This window comes from Electrona antarctica, assembly GCF_951216825.1.
Source record: "Electrona antarctica genome assembly, chromosome: 7".
NCBI lineage: Eukaryota > Metazoa > Chordata > Actinopteri > Myctophiformes > Myctophidae > Electrona > Electrona antarctica.
The window spans coordinates 18,391,495-18,406,132 of NC_136812.1; the positions used below are offsets into that span (position 1 = coordinate 18,391,495).

Sequence of the window (14,638 nt, forward strand, 5' to 3'; positions counted from 1 at the left end):
TGATGCTCTCCCTCGCTCTCTTCCCTCAATCTCTCTGCCACGGTGCGTCTTTGAGCCTGGTCCAAAGGCTGCTATTAGAGTGTCGGGCAGAAGAATCTGGGGAACGGCTTGCTTGATTGTTTTTTAGGACAACCTGACTCATTTCTCCCCTCCTTTCTCTGTGCTCTCGGGTCAGGTCTGTCGGGAGCAGTTTGTGGCCTTGCACAGCGAACCGATCCTTCAAGACCTGTCCAACTTCCTGCTGCACAAATACTGCCATGGGATTCTGTGAGTCTATATACGTGTGTATTCACACAAATCCTCCTGTTATTTTAACACATTTTGTGCCCAAAACGTCTGTGGACGTCCTGGGTATTACCGCACGTGCATAGCCCAAGACGTCTGTGGGTGTCTTTGGAAAAAAAAAAATATTTATATATTTTTATTTTGTTTTTATTTTATTTATTTTTGTATTAAAAAAAATCAGAGAAATCAAAACACTTTTTTTTTTCTTTTTTTTTAACACGTGGTGCCAAAGTTTGTGTTTTTGCCATTGAGAATGCATTTGGCGTTTAAATTGAATAACTCAGAAACTATAAAACATTTCAAAGTAAAAAGTTCCAGCATGTGTCTCCACAGTCGGCTGAATTATAAAAAATGTGAATGGATTTTCTAGGTGAAAGTGATTTTGGGCAGTTTTGCGTGGGCTCTCAATGTGTTAACTGTGAGAATGTAAAATTTACCCAAAACATTTCTTATTTTCTATCAATTACCCATTACCCAATGTAATCTTGAATTCCTGGAGAGTTTTTTAGTTTTTGTCGCATTGCTAAGCCAATCTTTTGATGACGGAAGAGTCTCCTGAGTCTCCTATTGACCGAAGACCGAAGGAATGTCACAAAAACAAAACAAATCTCCATGAATTCAAGGCTCTGTGGGTGGTGTAATTGATTGAAATTAAGTCATTTTTTGGTCGAACTACTCCTTTAAGGATCCCTTTAGCTACGAATGGATGCATTCAAACTGAGTATTTTACTGTATACATACAGTACATGTACACACATGCACAGCTTCAATATACGGAGACACACATGCACACATACAGTACATACCAAGAGCCCTACTATACTTTAGATTTACAGTGTTTTAATCTACAGTACCTGGCTGTGCTCATGATGAGCAGAAGAAAGGATATAATAGGGCTGCCTTGATGATACCATGCGTGACGAGGCATCTCTGTCTGTATCCAAATAAAAGCCTAATTCATCTGTATTTCATTTCAAAGCCTGATTGATCTGGTACCACAAGGCCCTCTTTGAAATTGGGTTGCATTTTCCACACATAATGTAAATGTGGATTGCCACCATGAATGTTTCCCCGCCCTGGGCTCATGCAACTTGATTACAATATGTTGTAGAAATGTACAGTACAATACAAAAAATTGATACTTACTGTATGTACAGTACAATGCAACAGTGACACATTGTGTACAGCAGCAGAACTTTAGAATCTGTATCATCGTAAATGGCTGGTGTATTAATTGCTCGACTGGCAAACTTCTACCAAAAGTGTGCATGCAGGGATTTGAATGCAAATGTGGTAATGCAACAGTGTATTATGCTGAAGAAATGATCTACACTAGCACTATTGAGAGTTAAATTTAGATGCCTAAGACACGTGTACAGTACTGTATGATGTAGTAGTTGGGTAGTCCTCTCTTGCTCCAAGTTAGGCAACAGGGCACAACGCCAGGAAAGCAGAAAATGCTTCGCTTTCTGCTCATACGTATAAGAAAAAGACCATTGTTCCTCCGCTGTTTTTATTTTTAGATTTCACACATTTCTCCAATGTAATTAAAATGATACCAATTATACTTGAATAACTAACTAACTAAATGTTGGCTAACCCTCACTGTGGGATTAATAAGGCGTTTGAATGTAGGTTTTCTCCTGGAATGCATTTTGCATGCATGCAACGATGATAACGGTGCACTAAAGGCAAAAAGGAGGGAGTAGAACATGCTGTAAAATGCACAATGAAAAAGTCAACTTTGATAATATGAATGAGTCTTTCTTTGCATCGGGTCCTGTGAAGTCACAGACCTATGAAATGCACTCTGGGGTGCGTTGCTAACTTGCTCGTAACCATACAGTAGCTGTAGCGTAGTAGTAGGGTTTTAAATCATCTGCTGCAGCTGTTTACAGCCGCTGTCATTCTGTCCCTTTGTGTATAAGCTGTGAGATGTTTGTGTCCTGGTTGAGACTATTACAGTCTGTTATGGTATGGACAAAAACCTGGTCCCCCTGGACAACATGCCAGCACAGTCGAGAAGAGTTAATGCTTTTAACAGTGCTGTCAAACAGTCTTGGCCGGAGGGTTTGGCTGCTAAAGGCTTTCACACTTTTGTTGTCCCCCACGTTTGCTTAGTTTATTTATATTCTGTGTGTGTGTGTGTGTGTGTGTGTGTGTGTGTGTGTGTGTGTGTGTGTGTGTGTGTGTGTGTGTGTGTGTGTGTGTGTGTGTGTGTGTGTGTGTGTGTGTGTGTGTGTGTGTGTGTGTGTGTGTGTGTGTGTGTGTGTGTGTGTGTGTGTGTGTGCATCTCATCCTTCTCACTGACCTCGGGTTGATTCAATATCTTATTTCTCTCCGTTTGATAATTGGACACCTACAGTACAGTATATATATCCTATACTTGCATAGTAACCCCCCTGCCCGCCACACATACACACTTCTACTTACCTTCCTCAATTCTCTCTTTCCCTCTCTCGCTCTCTGTTCCTCTTACACAGTACAGCACAAACAAGAAAATTAATTCACGATAAATTGTGTCCAGCTTTCAGATAGCCTAGTAGAGACTATGGTTGCATGTGTGAGTTAGGATGTACATACAGTATAGATAGACCACACAACATTACCTTTAAAACAAAAACACACAAATTATGAGGAAGTCCTGCATGCCTTTTAATACATTTAGATTTATGTTAAAAATGCTATGTTATGCCCTGTCAGTCAATCAGGACAATCATTGAGTTTGTATTGTGGCAGCGCTTCAACATTTTGGACACAGTCACAGACCGACCAAAAGATTGGCCTATACCAGCTGTGTAGTCGCCGCTACAGTAATATCATAACATAGCATGACATAAAGTATATGTTATCACATAAATAACAATAGAATAGTACACTCAATATCACACAAGCTGGCTTCAGTGTCGCCATTAAACACAATCAGCGCCGGGATTTCTTTCAAAATAGCAGCTCGGGGTGCCGTGCAGATATGGCAGCTTTTACTCTGAAAGCCCCCCCCCCCCCCCCTTCCGTTCCGTACAAAAACCGGGAGAAATAATGTTGCTTGCTTACCTCGCTATGATTACGATAAAGTCACTCGATAATCCCTCGCCTTCATATTTTAAATGAGAGGCATGTTGAAGTCAGAAATGAAGAGCTTAGTATATCCATCTGGTCAAAACCACGGAGAGCTTCCTAGATTAGGAGATACGAGCCTTTCTTTCTGAGCGGTAAACAGGGAAGTGAACGGCAGCGCGAACAGCAAGGAGAGGCCAACCCCAAAAAAAAGAAAATCTGAATATATTTATTTCGTTTGATATCAATGATAATGCGCTAGGATGTGTGTACTACACCAGGGGTTCTCAACGTTTTTGGCCGGGGACCCCCGGAAATGCTTTGGCAATGTCTCGGGACCCCCGCCCCGCCCCCTCCCGACCCCCAATATAAATTGACTGCTACAATAACCTTAAACCATTTTGGGCGGGAACCCCTTTTGGTGTTTTAAGCATTGTTATAATTTAGCTATTGAAAAATAGCAGATCTACAAGCTCATAGCGCGCCACCGAGTGGCGCGCTATGAGCTTAGCTTGTAGGTCTGCTATTTTTGAAAAATCGTGAAAATAAAATTTAAAAATAAATCTTTTTTTTTTTTTTTTTTTTTTTGAAAATAATTTGGGGACCCCCGAAAATAATTTGGCGACCCCCCGAGGGGTCGCGACCCACGGGTTGAGAAACCCTGTACTACACGTCCTCGCAATCCATGGGTTGGATTAGCTAGGACGGCTCCACATGTCCTATGGTCTAAATGGGTTAACAAAACTCCAGCATGTCGTTTTCCAAGATAAAACTAAAACGGTTCTCTCTTCTTTGCCGCAGGTCTGAGATGAAGAACAACAAGTACGTGGCGTACAGGAGGCTGATGCAGGTGTTGGCCAAAGTGCCAGCGACAGGTCAGTCTACAGCCATGTCTCCTGAGGCATAGCCTGGCCTCTCTGAGAATAAAGTGCAGTTACTTGTCCATTGTTTTTTCCATATAATTGGGAAGAGGCACTTTGAACTTGTCTGTCCTAAAGGTCTGTTGTGAGTTCAGCGTTAGGACTCGACTAGCACTGATGCTTTTTAAGTGGTTGACTGCATAGAGACCCCTTTTGTGAACCCCAGTGCTCTAATTGCTCAGTGTTTTTGTAATTGGACCACAAAACGGAGCCGGTCTTAGATGGCTTTGATAGTGGCTAATTGCAGCTGTCAGTCATTCATCGTGAATGGTCTGGAAGCACTGTCAGAGAAACAACGGTGTGACACCATGCTGCAACTGTTGCCCCGAGAGATCATCCTGAACTTTGGACCGAACACGCACAAACACTGGCCATGCAAGATGAAAAGTTACTTTCAAGGTGTGTCCTCCTGACTGAGAGGCATCCTCTTGTGTACCTGAGAGCCCTTGAGCCAAGCCCAGCCCATTTATAAATACCGTAATAGACACTTCCCTGTCATCCTGTGTTACTGTCAATGGAGTCCATGTCTGTTGTTGTTGTCCTCTGTCAGCTGTTGCTGTGGCAGCAGAGGTAGAGGCGGCGGCATCTGCCTGCCTGTCAGGTGAACGTTGGCTTTGCCGCTGCATTAGACACTCTCGCTCAATCTCAATCTGCACAGTTTACCGGATGTTTTGTCGCTGGCGTCTGGGCATTGTAAATTGACCATTGTTAATTGTGTCCGTCCTTTGGATAATCAGCTTATAGGGCTGACAGTAGTTTGGACTGCAGAATTGTGTTACTTGTTTGTTTGTGTGCATGATTGTGTGTTTACTGTATGTGGGTGGGTGTGGATGTTTACATGATGTTACTGACTGTACTTGGCATGTACTTACGGTACATCTCCAGCATCATTTCACTGAATGAAGATTAAAACACTAGTATTTATCACCTCTGACATTCTGATGGCTAAATGTCAAATTATTCTCTGTTTTAAAGTAGGAGGTTTGTGATGTTATTCCATTTTTCACAAATACTGTATGTGTTATGAAACATCAGACTTTCCTGTGATTGCATTCATTTGCAGTCGGACACTAATTTGCAAATGCGGCATATTATGAACAAAGTGAAAATGGCTTCCTTCCCAAGTACCCATAACACGGCCTGACACTTAAAAATGGATTTCCTGACGAATGCATTGAGGGATTGTAAGAACTACTAAAGGCACCGTCTACTCGGACTACTCAAGTCAAGAACGATGCAAGTTAGGAATGCACGCACTACCATATATTCCATCTCTGCCTATGCTTCCCTGGTGTCTCTGTTGTCCTCCCCTACAGAGTTTTTAGGTTTTTAGGTTTATTTATTTAGCATGTAGTACAAAAGATAGACAATACATATCAAAAAACAAAAATACAATGAAAGGAAAGGAAGAAGCCAGCTGGCTTATTTGGAATCCTTTCCTGTATGAGGTCAATTGATTTAAAACAGATTAAAAGTTCAATTAAGAACAATACAAAAGTCTAACAGGTTTGGCAAAGGGGGGCAGATGTGCAATAAAGAAATAAAAAACAACAGACTGCACAAAAAGGGAAATAAAGTTATCTTTATATAAATGAACACCGTATCCTAATAATAATAAATGTGTCCCCTTTTAGTTGTTGTTGGGGTATCTGGCCATGCCATCCTAACTATTAGGAACAACAGCTAGTGCCGGGGGAGCATTTGGAGCAGTTCAATGTCTTTTGCTCAAAGACACTTCTGCACTAAGCCAGGAAGGGCCAGGGTTCCAACTGGGAACCTGGTTTCTGGTGCTACAGGCCACTCTACCTCCTGAGCCACTGGGGAGGATGTACATTTAGGGTGGGCAAAATGTCAGGCACACAATTCTTGGCGGGGCAACTTGAGCAAGAGCTCAATTGTTTGGGGCCACTGACTGAGCTGCCCAATGCTTACTACACTTCTGGCTGCCCTCAGACCTGTTTGTTCCCTTCCTTCTCCTACTGGCACAGGTTTACTCTGCACTGTAGGAGAACTAATGTTCACCGCCGCGTGTATCAACCTAACAGTTAAACTACTGTTATTTGTGAAACCACAGAATGTGACAATGGAAACGCAAAGGGAGCGCAAACAAAGAGATAGAATACAAAAGAGAGGGCTGAAAAGACATTGGATGAACTGGAGGGTGAAGGGAAAAAGAGTCGATCAAGGGGGGGTAAACAAGAGTTATTTAATGTCTCCTGCTGTCTGGCGTCCAGCAATGCTGCAGTCAGTTGCAGTTCCTCTTGCTGTATTGAGCTGTCAGTGAGGCGAGAAGCACAGTTAGACAACCAATAACTCAATGCATCACCTGTAATACACCACTGCTGTGCCTGTGGAGCACCACAGCACAGCAATAGAGAGCAGTACTGTATATATGTACTGTATACTACTTTGTAAAGCTGTTTTCAACTTAGTGGAGCAGATTACTGAAACGATCGTTCACTTGATCATACAAGCACCAAATTTGGCACACAAGTGCTTCAGAACCTACTCTCTCAGAAAAGTACGTTGTCCACTTGAAAAAACAAAATGGCCACCATTTCTCAAGATGGCCGCCTTTCAAAATGGTTTTAAACAGTGTTTGAACTATAGTTTGATTGAATAATCTTATTGTGATGGCCTATACATCAAAATGTATGTTTCTGAGTATGAGAAATCCAATTCTGCATTTAGCAAATCAAAATTATTGAATATTATGATGATAAGTCAATATTCCATAAGAATCTTTCACTTGGTGGTACAAGCACCAAATTTGGCACACATGATGTTTAGGATGTATTTCTATGAAAAGCACCTTATCCAGCTGAAAATCCAAGATGGCTGCCAGTATTCAAGATGGCCGCCTCGTCAAATGCAAGAAATGTGTTAATGATCCAATCAAAATGAAAGTATTCTGACTGTAAGAACTTAATGGTGTTGGAATTGAATTCCAATATGGCCGCAAGTTTGCAAGATGCAGTTATTACGTGACTCAAAATTAGCGTTTTCGGAAGCTGTATGATCATAGATATTGTTGAAGGGCAACATCATTCGTTGATCATGCATTGAAATGCTGTGATCAAGCTCTATTGGTTTGTAATTTTGTATATAAGAGTGATGTCAAAGCACAACCAGGACACACTGGTGACATCACTGCTGTGAGACTCTGCATGGGGTTCAGTGTCGGCTTGTAGCGTAGCTGTAGTTGTGGTTTAATAACTGTTGTAGTGTACTCACTGTAGTTTGTTGTATACTTTAGTGTCCTAAATGCTAATTAGCCCCTGTATATATCTCCACTAGAAGTTTAGTTAGTTGTAGTATTGTAGTTAGATAGCCGCACCTGAATTGACAAGATGTGCCAGTGTGGGAGAGCTGAGACAAGGGTAAGGGGGCTTCAGTTACCTGGATGGTGTACAGATCGCACAGGACTTAAATGGCACTGGATGAACGGTCGGGCTAGGTGTAGGTCACCAGATGCTTGAACGTAGATCAAGGTTCAAGGTTGGACTTTATTGTTACATCTTATGTACAGGTATATAAGAGTAAAACTTATTTTTCTTTGGCTTCCTTACAATGACAATGCAGCGGCATAGATAGCATAATATTCAAACAACAAAAAACACAGCAAGCACAGCAAAACAAAGGGAAGAGTGCTAGAAAAATAGAGTGCTAGAAAAATAGTAACATATGTACATGTTTCCCTGTAGTAGCAAAGTTAGGTAAACTCGCCCCTGGTTCTTATCAGTTCGTTCATGTATCTGATTGTTTGGGGAAAGAAGCTTATTTGCAGTCTATTTCCAGTGGCTTCGAGACTGCGAAAACGTTTTCCATGTGGTAGCATCTCAAACAGTCTGCGGTTGGGATGGCTTGGGTCCCTCATAATTCCACGACAAGCTTTGCTGACACAACGATCGTCATACAGGGCTTCGATGGGGGGGGGGGGGGGGGGGGATCACATCCGCTGCACTGCACTCTTTGCATTTTTGCGTGTCCTTCACCAGGATCATTCTGAATTTCAGCTGCTCTCTTAGTGGAACACTGGAGTTTCAGTTGCTAAACATTTGCCCGACAATTTTGGTGATACTTTGTACTGTTTTGCCTCAATGTATCCTCACTGCCACCTCCATCATCCAATCTGGATGAGTCTAACATGATGGGCAACAGGTGTATTGCCTGAAATACGGGGAGACTTCAACTCCTCTTTCGTATCTGTTTGACACTTCCTCCAATCAGTTTTAGTAGCGGAACATCTTGTGTTAAAGGCCGAGGGATATATCCTTTTACCACCCAACCGTACAAAACATCAAAGCACATTGAAATATGGGATGCATCTAGGTTCAAGCATCTGGTGCCCTACACCTAGCCCGACCATTCATCCAGTGCAAGTCCTGTGCGATCTGTACACCATCCAGGTAACTGAATCCCTGTTACCCTTGTCTCAGCTCTCCCACGCTGACACATCCTGTCAATTCAGGTGCGGCTATCAACTACAATGCTACAACTAACTAAACATCTATTTGAGATATACAGTATACAGGGGCTTATTAGATAGCATTTAGGACACTAAAGTATACTACAAACTACAGTGAGTATACGACTACAACAGTTAGTAAACCACAACTACAGCTACGTTACAAGCCGACACTGAACCCCATGCGGAGTCTCACAGCAGTGATGTCACCAGTGTGTCCTGGTTGTGCTTTGACATCACTCTTATATACAAAATTACAAACCAATAGAGCTTGATCACAGAATTTCAATGAATGGTGATGTTGCCCTTCAACAATATCTGTGATCAGACAGCTTCCGAAAATGCAAATTTGGAGTTGCGTAATAGCCCCCATCTTGAAAACTGGCGGCCATATTGGAATTAAATTGACACCATCAGAATACATTCATTTTGATGTTTGGATCAATGTGTGGATCACACATTTCTGTTCACTAAAGTTCTACTTATTAATTTGACGAGGTGGCCATCTTGAAAACTGGTCGGCCATCTTGGATTTTCAGATGGAAAACATACTTTTCCTAGAAAGTACATCCTGGACATCAATTGTGCCAAATCTGGTGCTTGTACCACCACATGAAGGATTATTATGGAATATGGACTTAATCTGCCCCACTTTATCGTTTAATTCCCATTGTATCATCATAATATTAAAAAATTTTGATGTTCTAAATGCAGAATTGGATTTCTCATACTCAGAAACATATATTTTGATGTATAGGCCATCACAATAGGATTTTATAGCTCAATATAACTCAAACACTGTTTAAAACCACCTCGAATGGCGGCCATCTTGAAAAATGGTGTCCATTTTGTTTTTTCAAGTGGACAACGTACTTTTCTGAGAGAGTAGGTTCCGAAGCACTTGTGTGCCAATTTTGGTGCTTGTATGATCAAGTGAACGATTCTTATGATATATTGACTTAATCTGCTCCACTAACTGTCAGAAGGGGAAGGAAGCCGGTAATAGTTTAGTTTAGTTTATTTCGGTCAATTATGTGGTAACATGTCAGGTTGTGGCCTCCTGGTGGCGCTATAACAGGCCAATGTGAAAATGGTGGGATATATTCCTCAGCCTAGTACGAAAGTCCATGAAAGATTTCACGTAAATGTTCGCTGCGTTCAGGATTTGAGTAATTTGAGTAATTTAGTGTTTGCTAAATTTGGCATATTGAATATAGAACCCAAATGTTCTAGGTATTCAATATAACCTTTTACTCTTTCCGTGTCGATTTTGTTCTTACGTGCCGGTCCATGTAAGTAGGTGTGCAAGAGGACTCTTTCTATTGAGTCATGTAACGCATGACTTGACCCCTTAATTGTCATTCTTTGTTACGCCCGTGCCCAGTGGAATGGCCGTATTGTAATTGGCGGTGTCACTGTCTGCAGGAGTGCTATACTGCTATTTATTTATTTTTATTGTCTCCACCAGGCCGAAGGCATGGGGAGAGAGTATGTTTTGCACTCCGTCCGTGTGTGTGTGTGTGTGTGTGTGTGTGTCCGTCCGTCCGTCCGTCCGTCCTTCCGTCCGTCCGTTACCAGCTAATCTCCGGCACCGTTAACTCGGTCGATGCCAAACTTTGCACACACACTCCCTGGATGCCAACGATGAACCTCTGCCCCGCATTTTCCAGAACGGCCTGTTATAGCGCCACCATGAGGCAGCTTTTCACATTCTTTACCTACAACTGCACCGATCTGCGTGAAACGTTGCATGCACACTCCCTAGAGGCCAAGGACAAACCTTTGACCTGCATTTTCCGCATCTGCCTTTTATAGCGCCACCAGGAGGCCGACTTTGTAAAACACATTTTTTGATATTACTCCTCCAAATTCTGTCCAAAAATCTCACAAATCGTTACACAGTATCTCTATGGTCATGTGCTCATTTGAAATCAGTATACGGTCAAAGTTTAGCCCTATACTTATACATACTGTGGCATGGGAGGAGCATGTCACTGAGTGCATTTGTCTTGCTCCTTTTCTCTTCTTCTGCTTATACTACATCTCCTCTTTATTATTGTCTGCCTTCTCCATTCTCCTCCTCATCTCTTGTCCATTTTTAAATCTGTATTATTATTATTTAATTTTTTTGTCTGGTCTTGAGAAGGATGTACATTATAGTGTTTCCCAAACAATGGGTTGGGACACATTTCTGCGTTGCGAACCCTTTTTAAGCTTGGCCTCCTATCGAATATTGGAATATTGGATTAGGAATGCGACGACAACAAAAATTCAAGGCTTCATGGATTGAAGAAACGTAATTTTGGGGGAGTGAACTTCCCCTTTAAGCTGAGGGCGATTGAAACCAGACCCACAGACTCTCCCTTGGCGACCTTACCCTGCAGCCTCTCATGTCTGGGAAAAAACTACCATACAGTACAGTTGACCTCGCTGCTCGGAAGAGTCAAAGTCATGTTGTCATGCCTCGAACGTGGCGTACATACATACATAGACGGCTGCTTCATGTCTGCTCCTGTTCCATCCATGAAGTGACACCTAGTCCCTAGATAAGTGCTCACACCTCCCGTCCCTACCCACCGTATGTTCCCATTCGTTGCTGTCAGAAACTGCGTAGCTTCATATTTCAACCTTTTTATGTTTTTTTTATGTTCAAGTAATATACTGTTCAGGTCGCGACACCCCTAAAAAAATCATATTTGAATCGGGGATCTGGATCCCACTTGGAATTGTAGGCATTACACTTTAGTTTGACTCAGTTCCACAGATTAAAACAAAGCTGACACCCCACAGTGCGAGGCATTTGTAGTTTGGCTATTTTCACAATATTTCTTACGTAATAATTTGGTCAATCATTTGGCCAATTTGGTATTAAAAAGCCCTTTAGAAATGTAAAAACCTACAGTATGTTGGTTTGTTTACTGTCAATCTGGGAACCCATCTGCAAAACCAAGGGAAAACATCTCTTTATTGTCCTGTTGAGTCAGAAAACAATGTTGCACTTTAATAATCATCTGGGGACCCCCAAAAATAATTTGGGGAACCCCCTCCTGGTGTCATCACAAAAAAAAAGAAAATAGCAGATTTACAATCTCACAATATGTCATGATGTGATGCATTGTGAGCTTGTAGATCGTCTGGTTTCACTATTTTTTTATGTTTTTAAAATCGTTTCAGACATACTGCACAAAGGTTTACATCCAAGCAGCATATGTTTCTATTTTAATTTCTATTTTTTTTTCAGCGGATGATAACATACCTGTCATGTTGTGTCCTGAATGAATACATTGATGAGCACTAACCTAACCCCCCCCTCTCTCTCTCTCTCTCCTCCCATCATTCTTACGTCCCTCCAGGTGATTTTGATCTCCAGCAGGTGAAGGAATCCAAATATTTCTTCAACTGAGAGCATCCTGGGGGGGCGACCCATTGGACGGAAATGAGTACGATTGACAGACTGCAGCTGTGGGAGGCGGCGAGGCCCGTGGTCTGGGCCGGCCTTGTCTCCCTTAGACATCAGCACATTGATCCAGCCCCACCCTGGCTGCCCGCTGGGACGCAGGCTGGTCCAAGCCTCCTGCAGAAGCTAGTGGGGTCATTCACTCACACTAACTCTGCCTGACTGGTGGGTGGAGGGAAGGATGGACTGAAGACCTTCGGTGTGAAAGACGAGCTTTCATCTGTCAGTAGTGGACACCAGTTAGAGCACACCCCCCCACACACACACGTGATTTTTTTGGGGGGTGTGTGTGTGGGGGGGGGGGGGGGGTCCCTGGTGACAGTAAAGTGATATTTTAAGGAAAAGGAATCAGCAAGTAATCAACAAACTATACTATAAAAACTGGTCAAACATAATGAGCCTTTGTATTGAGTTTGTGCTTGAAATGTACTGTAATTCTGCAAACTGTTAATAAATTCTTCAATCAATCAATCAATCAATGAAACCGAATTTATAAATAATATAGGAAAGAGGCAATTCAGGCAAAATAATTGAACATAACTGGTCTACAAGCTCGCAATGCAAGGTGTTGTGAGCATGTGGATCAGTTATTTTCATATTTATCTGTGCCTCAACTTCTACAATTCCAGGTGGTTGTCGGGGTGGGGGTCCCCAGTTCCAATATGATTATTTTGAGGGGTTGCAGTCCGAAAAGGTTGAGAACCACTGAGTCAGAGCAGAGGCTTAGACCAGTGGTGCTCAAACCGTTTTAATTTCAAGGACACACACACACACACACACACACACACACACACACACACATTAACTTTGAGGACCTGTAAGCTGTAAAGGTCCATTTGGAAGCCCCTCAAGGATCCCTGAGAGTCTCTGGACCCCACTTTCTTACCACTGTAGAGTGTTGACTGTCTTGTTCCTGTTTTTATATATATATATATATGTGTGTGTGTGTGTGTGTGTGTGTGTGTCATGCAGATTGTGTGCTCTCTTTCACCACTTTAATAGAACTGAGTTCAAACTGATCTTTCCATTTGGAGAGTGCAGTTGCCTGCAATAAGCGTGGTATTTTTTTCCGTGTGTGTGTGTGCGTGCACATCAGTGGTTGAGAAGACTCTGCAGGGGGCCAATTGAACCAGCCCAGTCTCTTTTAGCTTAGCCAACCACACCAGATATGATTTATCCCCTTGCCAACTGGAGGAGGATCTCCATAATAACCCACCCAACACCAACATGATGACACATTCAGACATTTCAACTCGGACTGGAATCACCCCATGAGACTTTCAGTGATTACTTCAAGAGGAGAGATGATAATAAATTGTGGAGAAGAGTGATTAGAGAATGAACAGAGAAACTTAAGCAGATGGTTACATTCTGTACTGTTGGACTCCCTTTTGTAGCTTGTACCAAGTACTTGGTACTGATTGTTCTGAAGTAAATGTTTTTTCTTAAAGACTGTCTTCTGCTTAATTTAATGGTCTATCACGGGTACTTGATGTTCTCTGCATGTTTCAAATATAACTGGAAGGGCCTGTCTTTGTTTTTAATTATATCTCCATAATTCAATTATACTGAGCATTGTGAAATGATGATGAAGGACTCCGTTTGTAACGGGCCACGCAGGGGTTTGAAGGCTCCACTAATCAACTCATATCTTCCGTTTCTGGGCGAGCGCCCACATCTAGTAGTAAAAATAGCAGACATGCTATCTGATCACTATGCCCGGAAACCTCCGTTTCAGGCAAAAGGTGTTCAGATGGCCAAAAGCACATTTAGGCTGGAGCCAAGCAACGCTGGCCATGATGATAAACAAATGTTGCAAAAGTGTCTTTCTGCTTTTTACCCATTCTGCTAATTAAAATGTTGGTCTGCAATTGGCTGTTGGGTTCAAATTAGGACATAGATGCTCCATTTTAACATTATGCATTTGTGAAATTTACAATACTTGGTTTTTATCTTTATGCTTCTTGCTGGTTAGAATGAATGGAGTGGTTTCATTTCAGTGTTCAGTAAAACGGCTTTCTCTCAATCTCTATATTGACCCCTAAAAATATTGACTTGACTCATGTACATGCATCTCTCCAGCCTCTTCATATTACACCATTAGACCAGGGGTTCTCAACCCGTGGGTCGCGACCCCTCGGGGGGGTCGCCAAAATATTTTAGGGGGTCCCCAAATTATTTTCAAAAAAATATATATATATATTTTCACGATTTTTCAAAAATAGCAGACCTACAAGCTCGTAGCGCGCCACTCGGTGGCGCGCTATGAGCTTGTAGATCTGCTATTTTTCAATAGCTAAATGGTTTAAGGTTATTGTAGCAGTCAATTTCGGGGGGGGGGGGGGGGTCCCGAGACATTGCCAAAGCATTTCCGGGGGTCCCCGGCCAAAAACGTTGAGAACCCCTGCATTAGACCATGAAATCCATTTTACATGACCAATCCCAATCGTT

The 14,638-nt window shown here is 42.2% G+C and overlaps 1 protein-coding gene across 2 annotated transcripts in view; it reads left to right on the forward strand.

Annotated features, from left to right (window-relative positions):
* polrmt (polymerase (RNA) mitochondrial (DNA directed)) overlaps positions 1-14,151 on the forward strand; it is a 73,225-nt gene extending 59,074 nt beyond the window's left edge. For both annotated transcript variants that reach the window (XM_079506693.1, XM_079506694.1), the window contains 3 exons: positions 176-267; positions 4,144-4,217; positions 12,084-14,151. In XM_079506693.1, coding sequence (XP_079362819.1) covers positions 176-267; positions 4,144-4,217; positions 12,084-12,133 — 216 coding nt within the window. In that variant the 3' untranslated portion in view covers positions 12,134-14,151. The remainder of the gene's footprint in view (positions 1-175; positions 268-4,143; positions 4,218-12,083) is intronic.
* Positions 14,152-14,638: the final 487 nt, after the last annotated feature.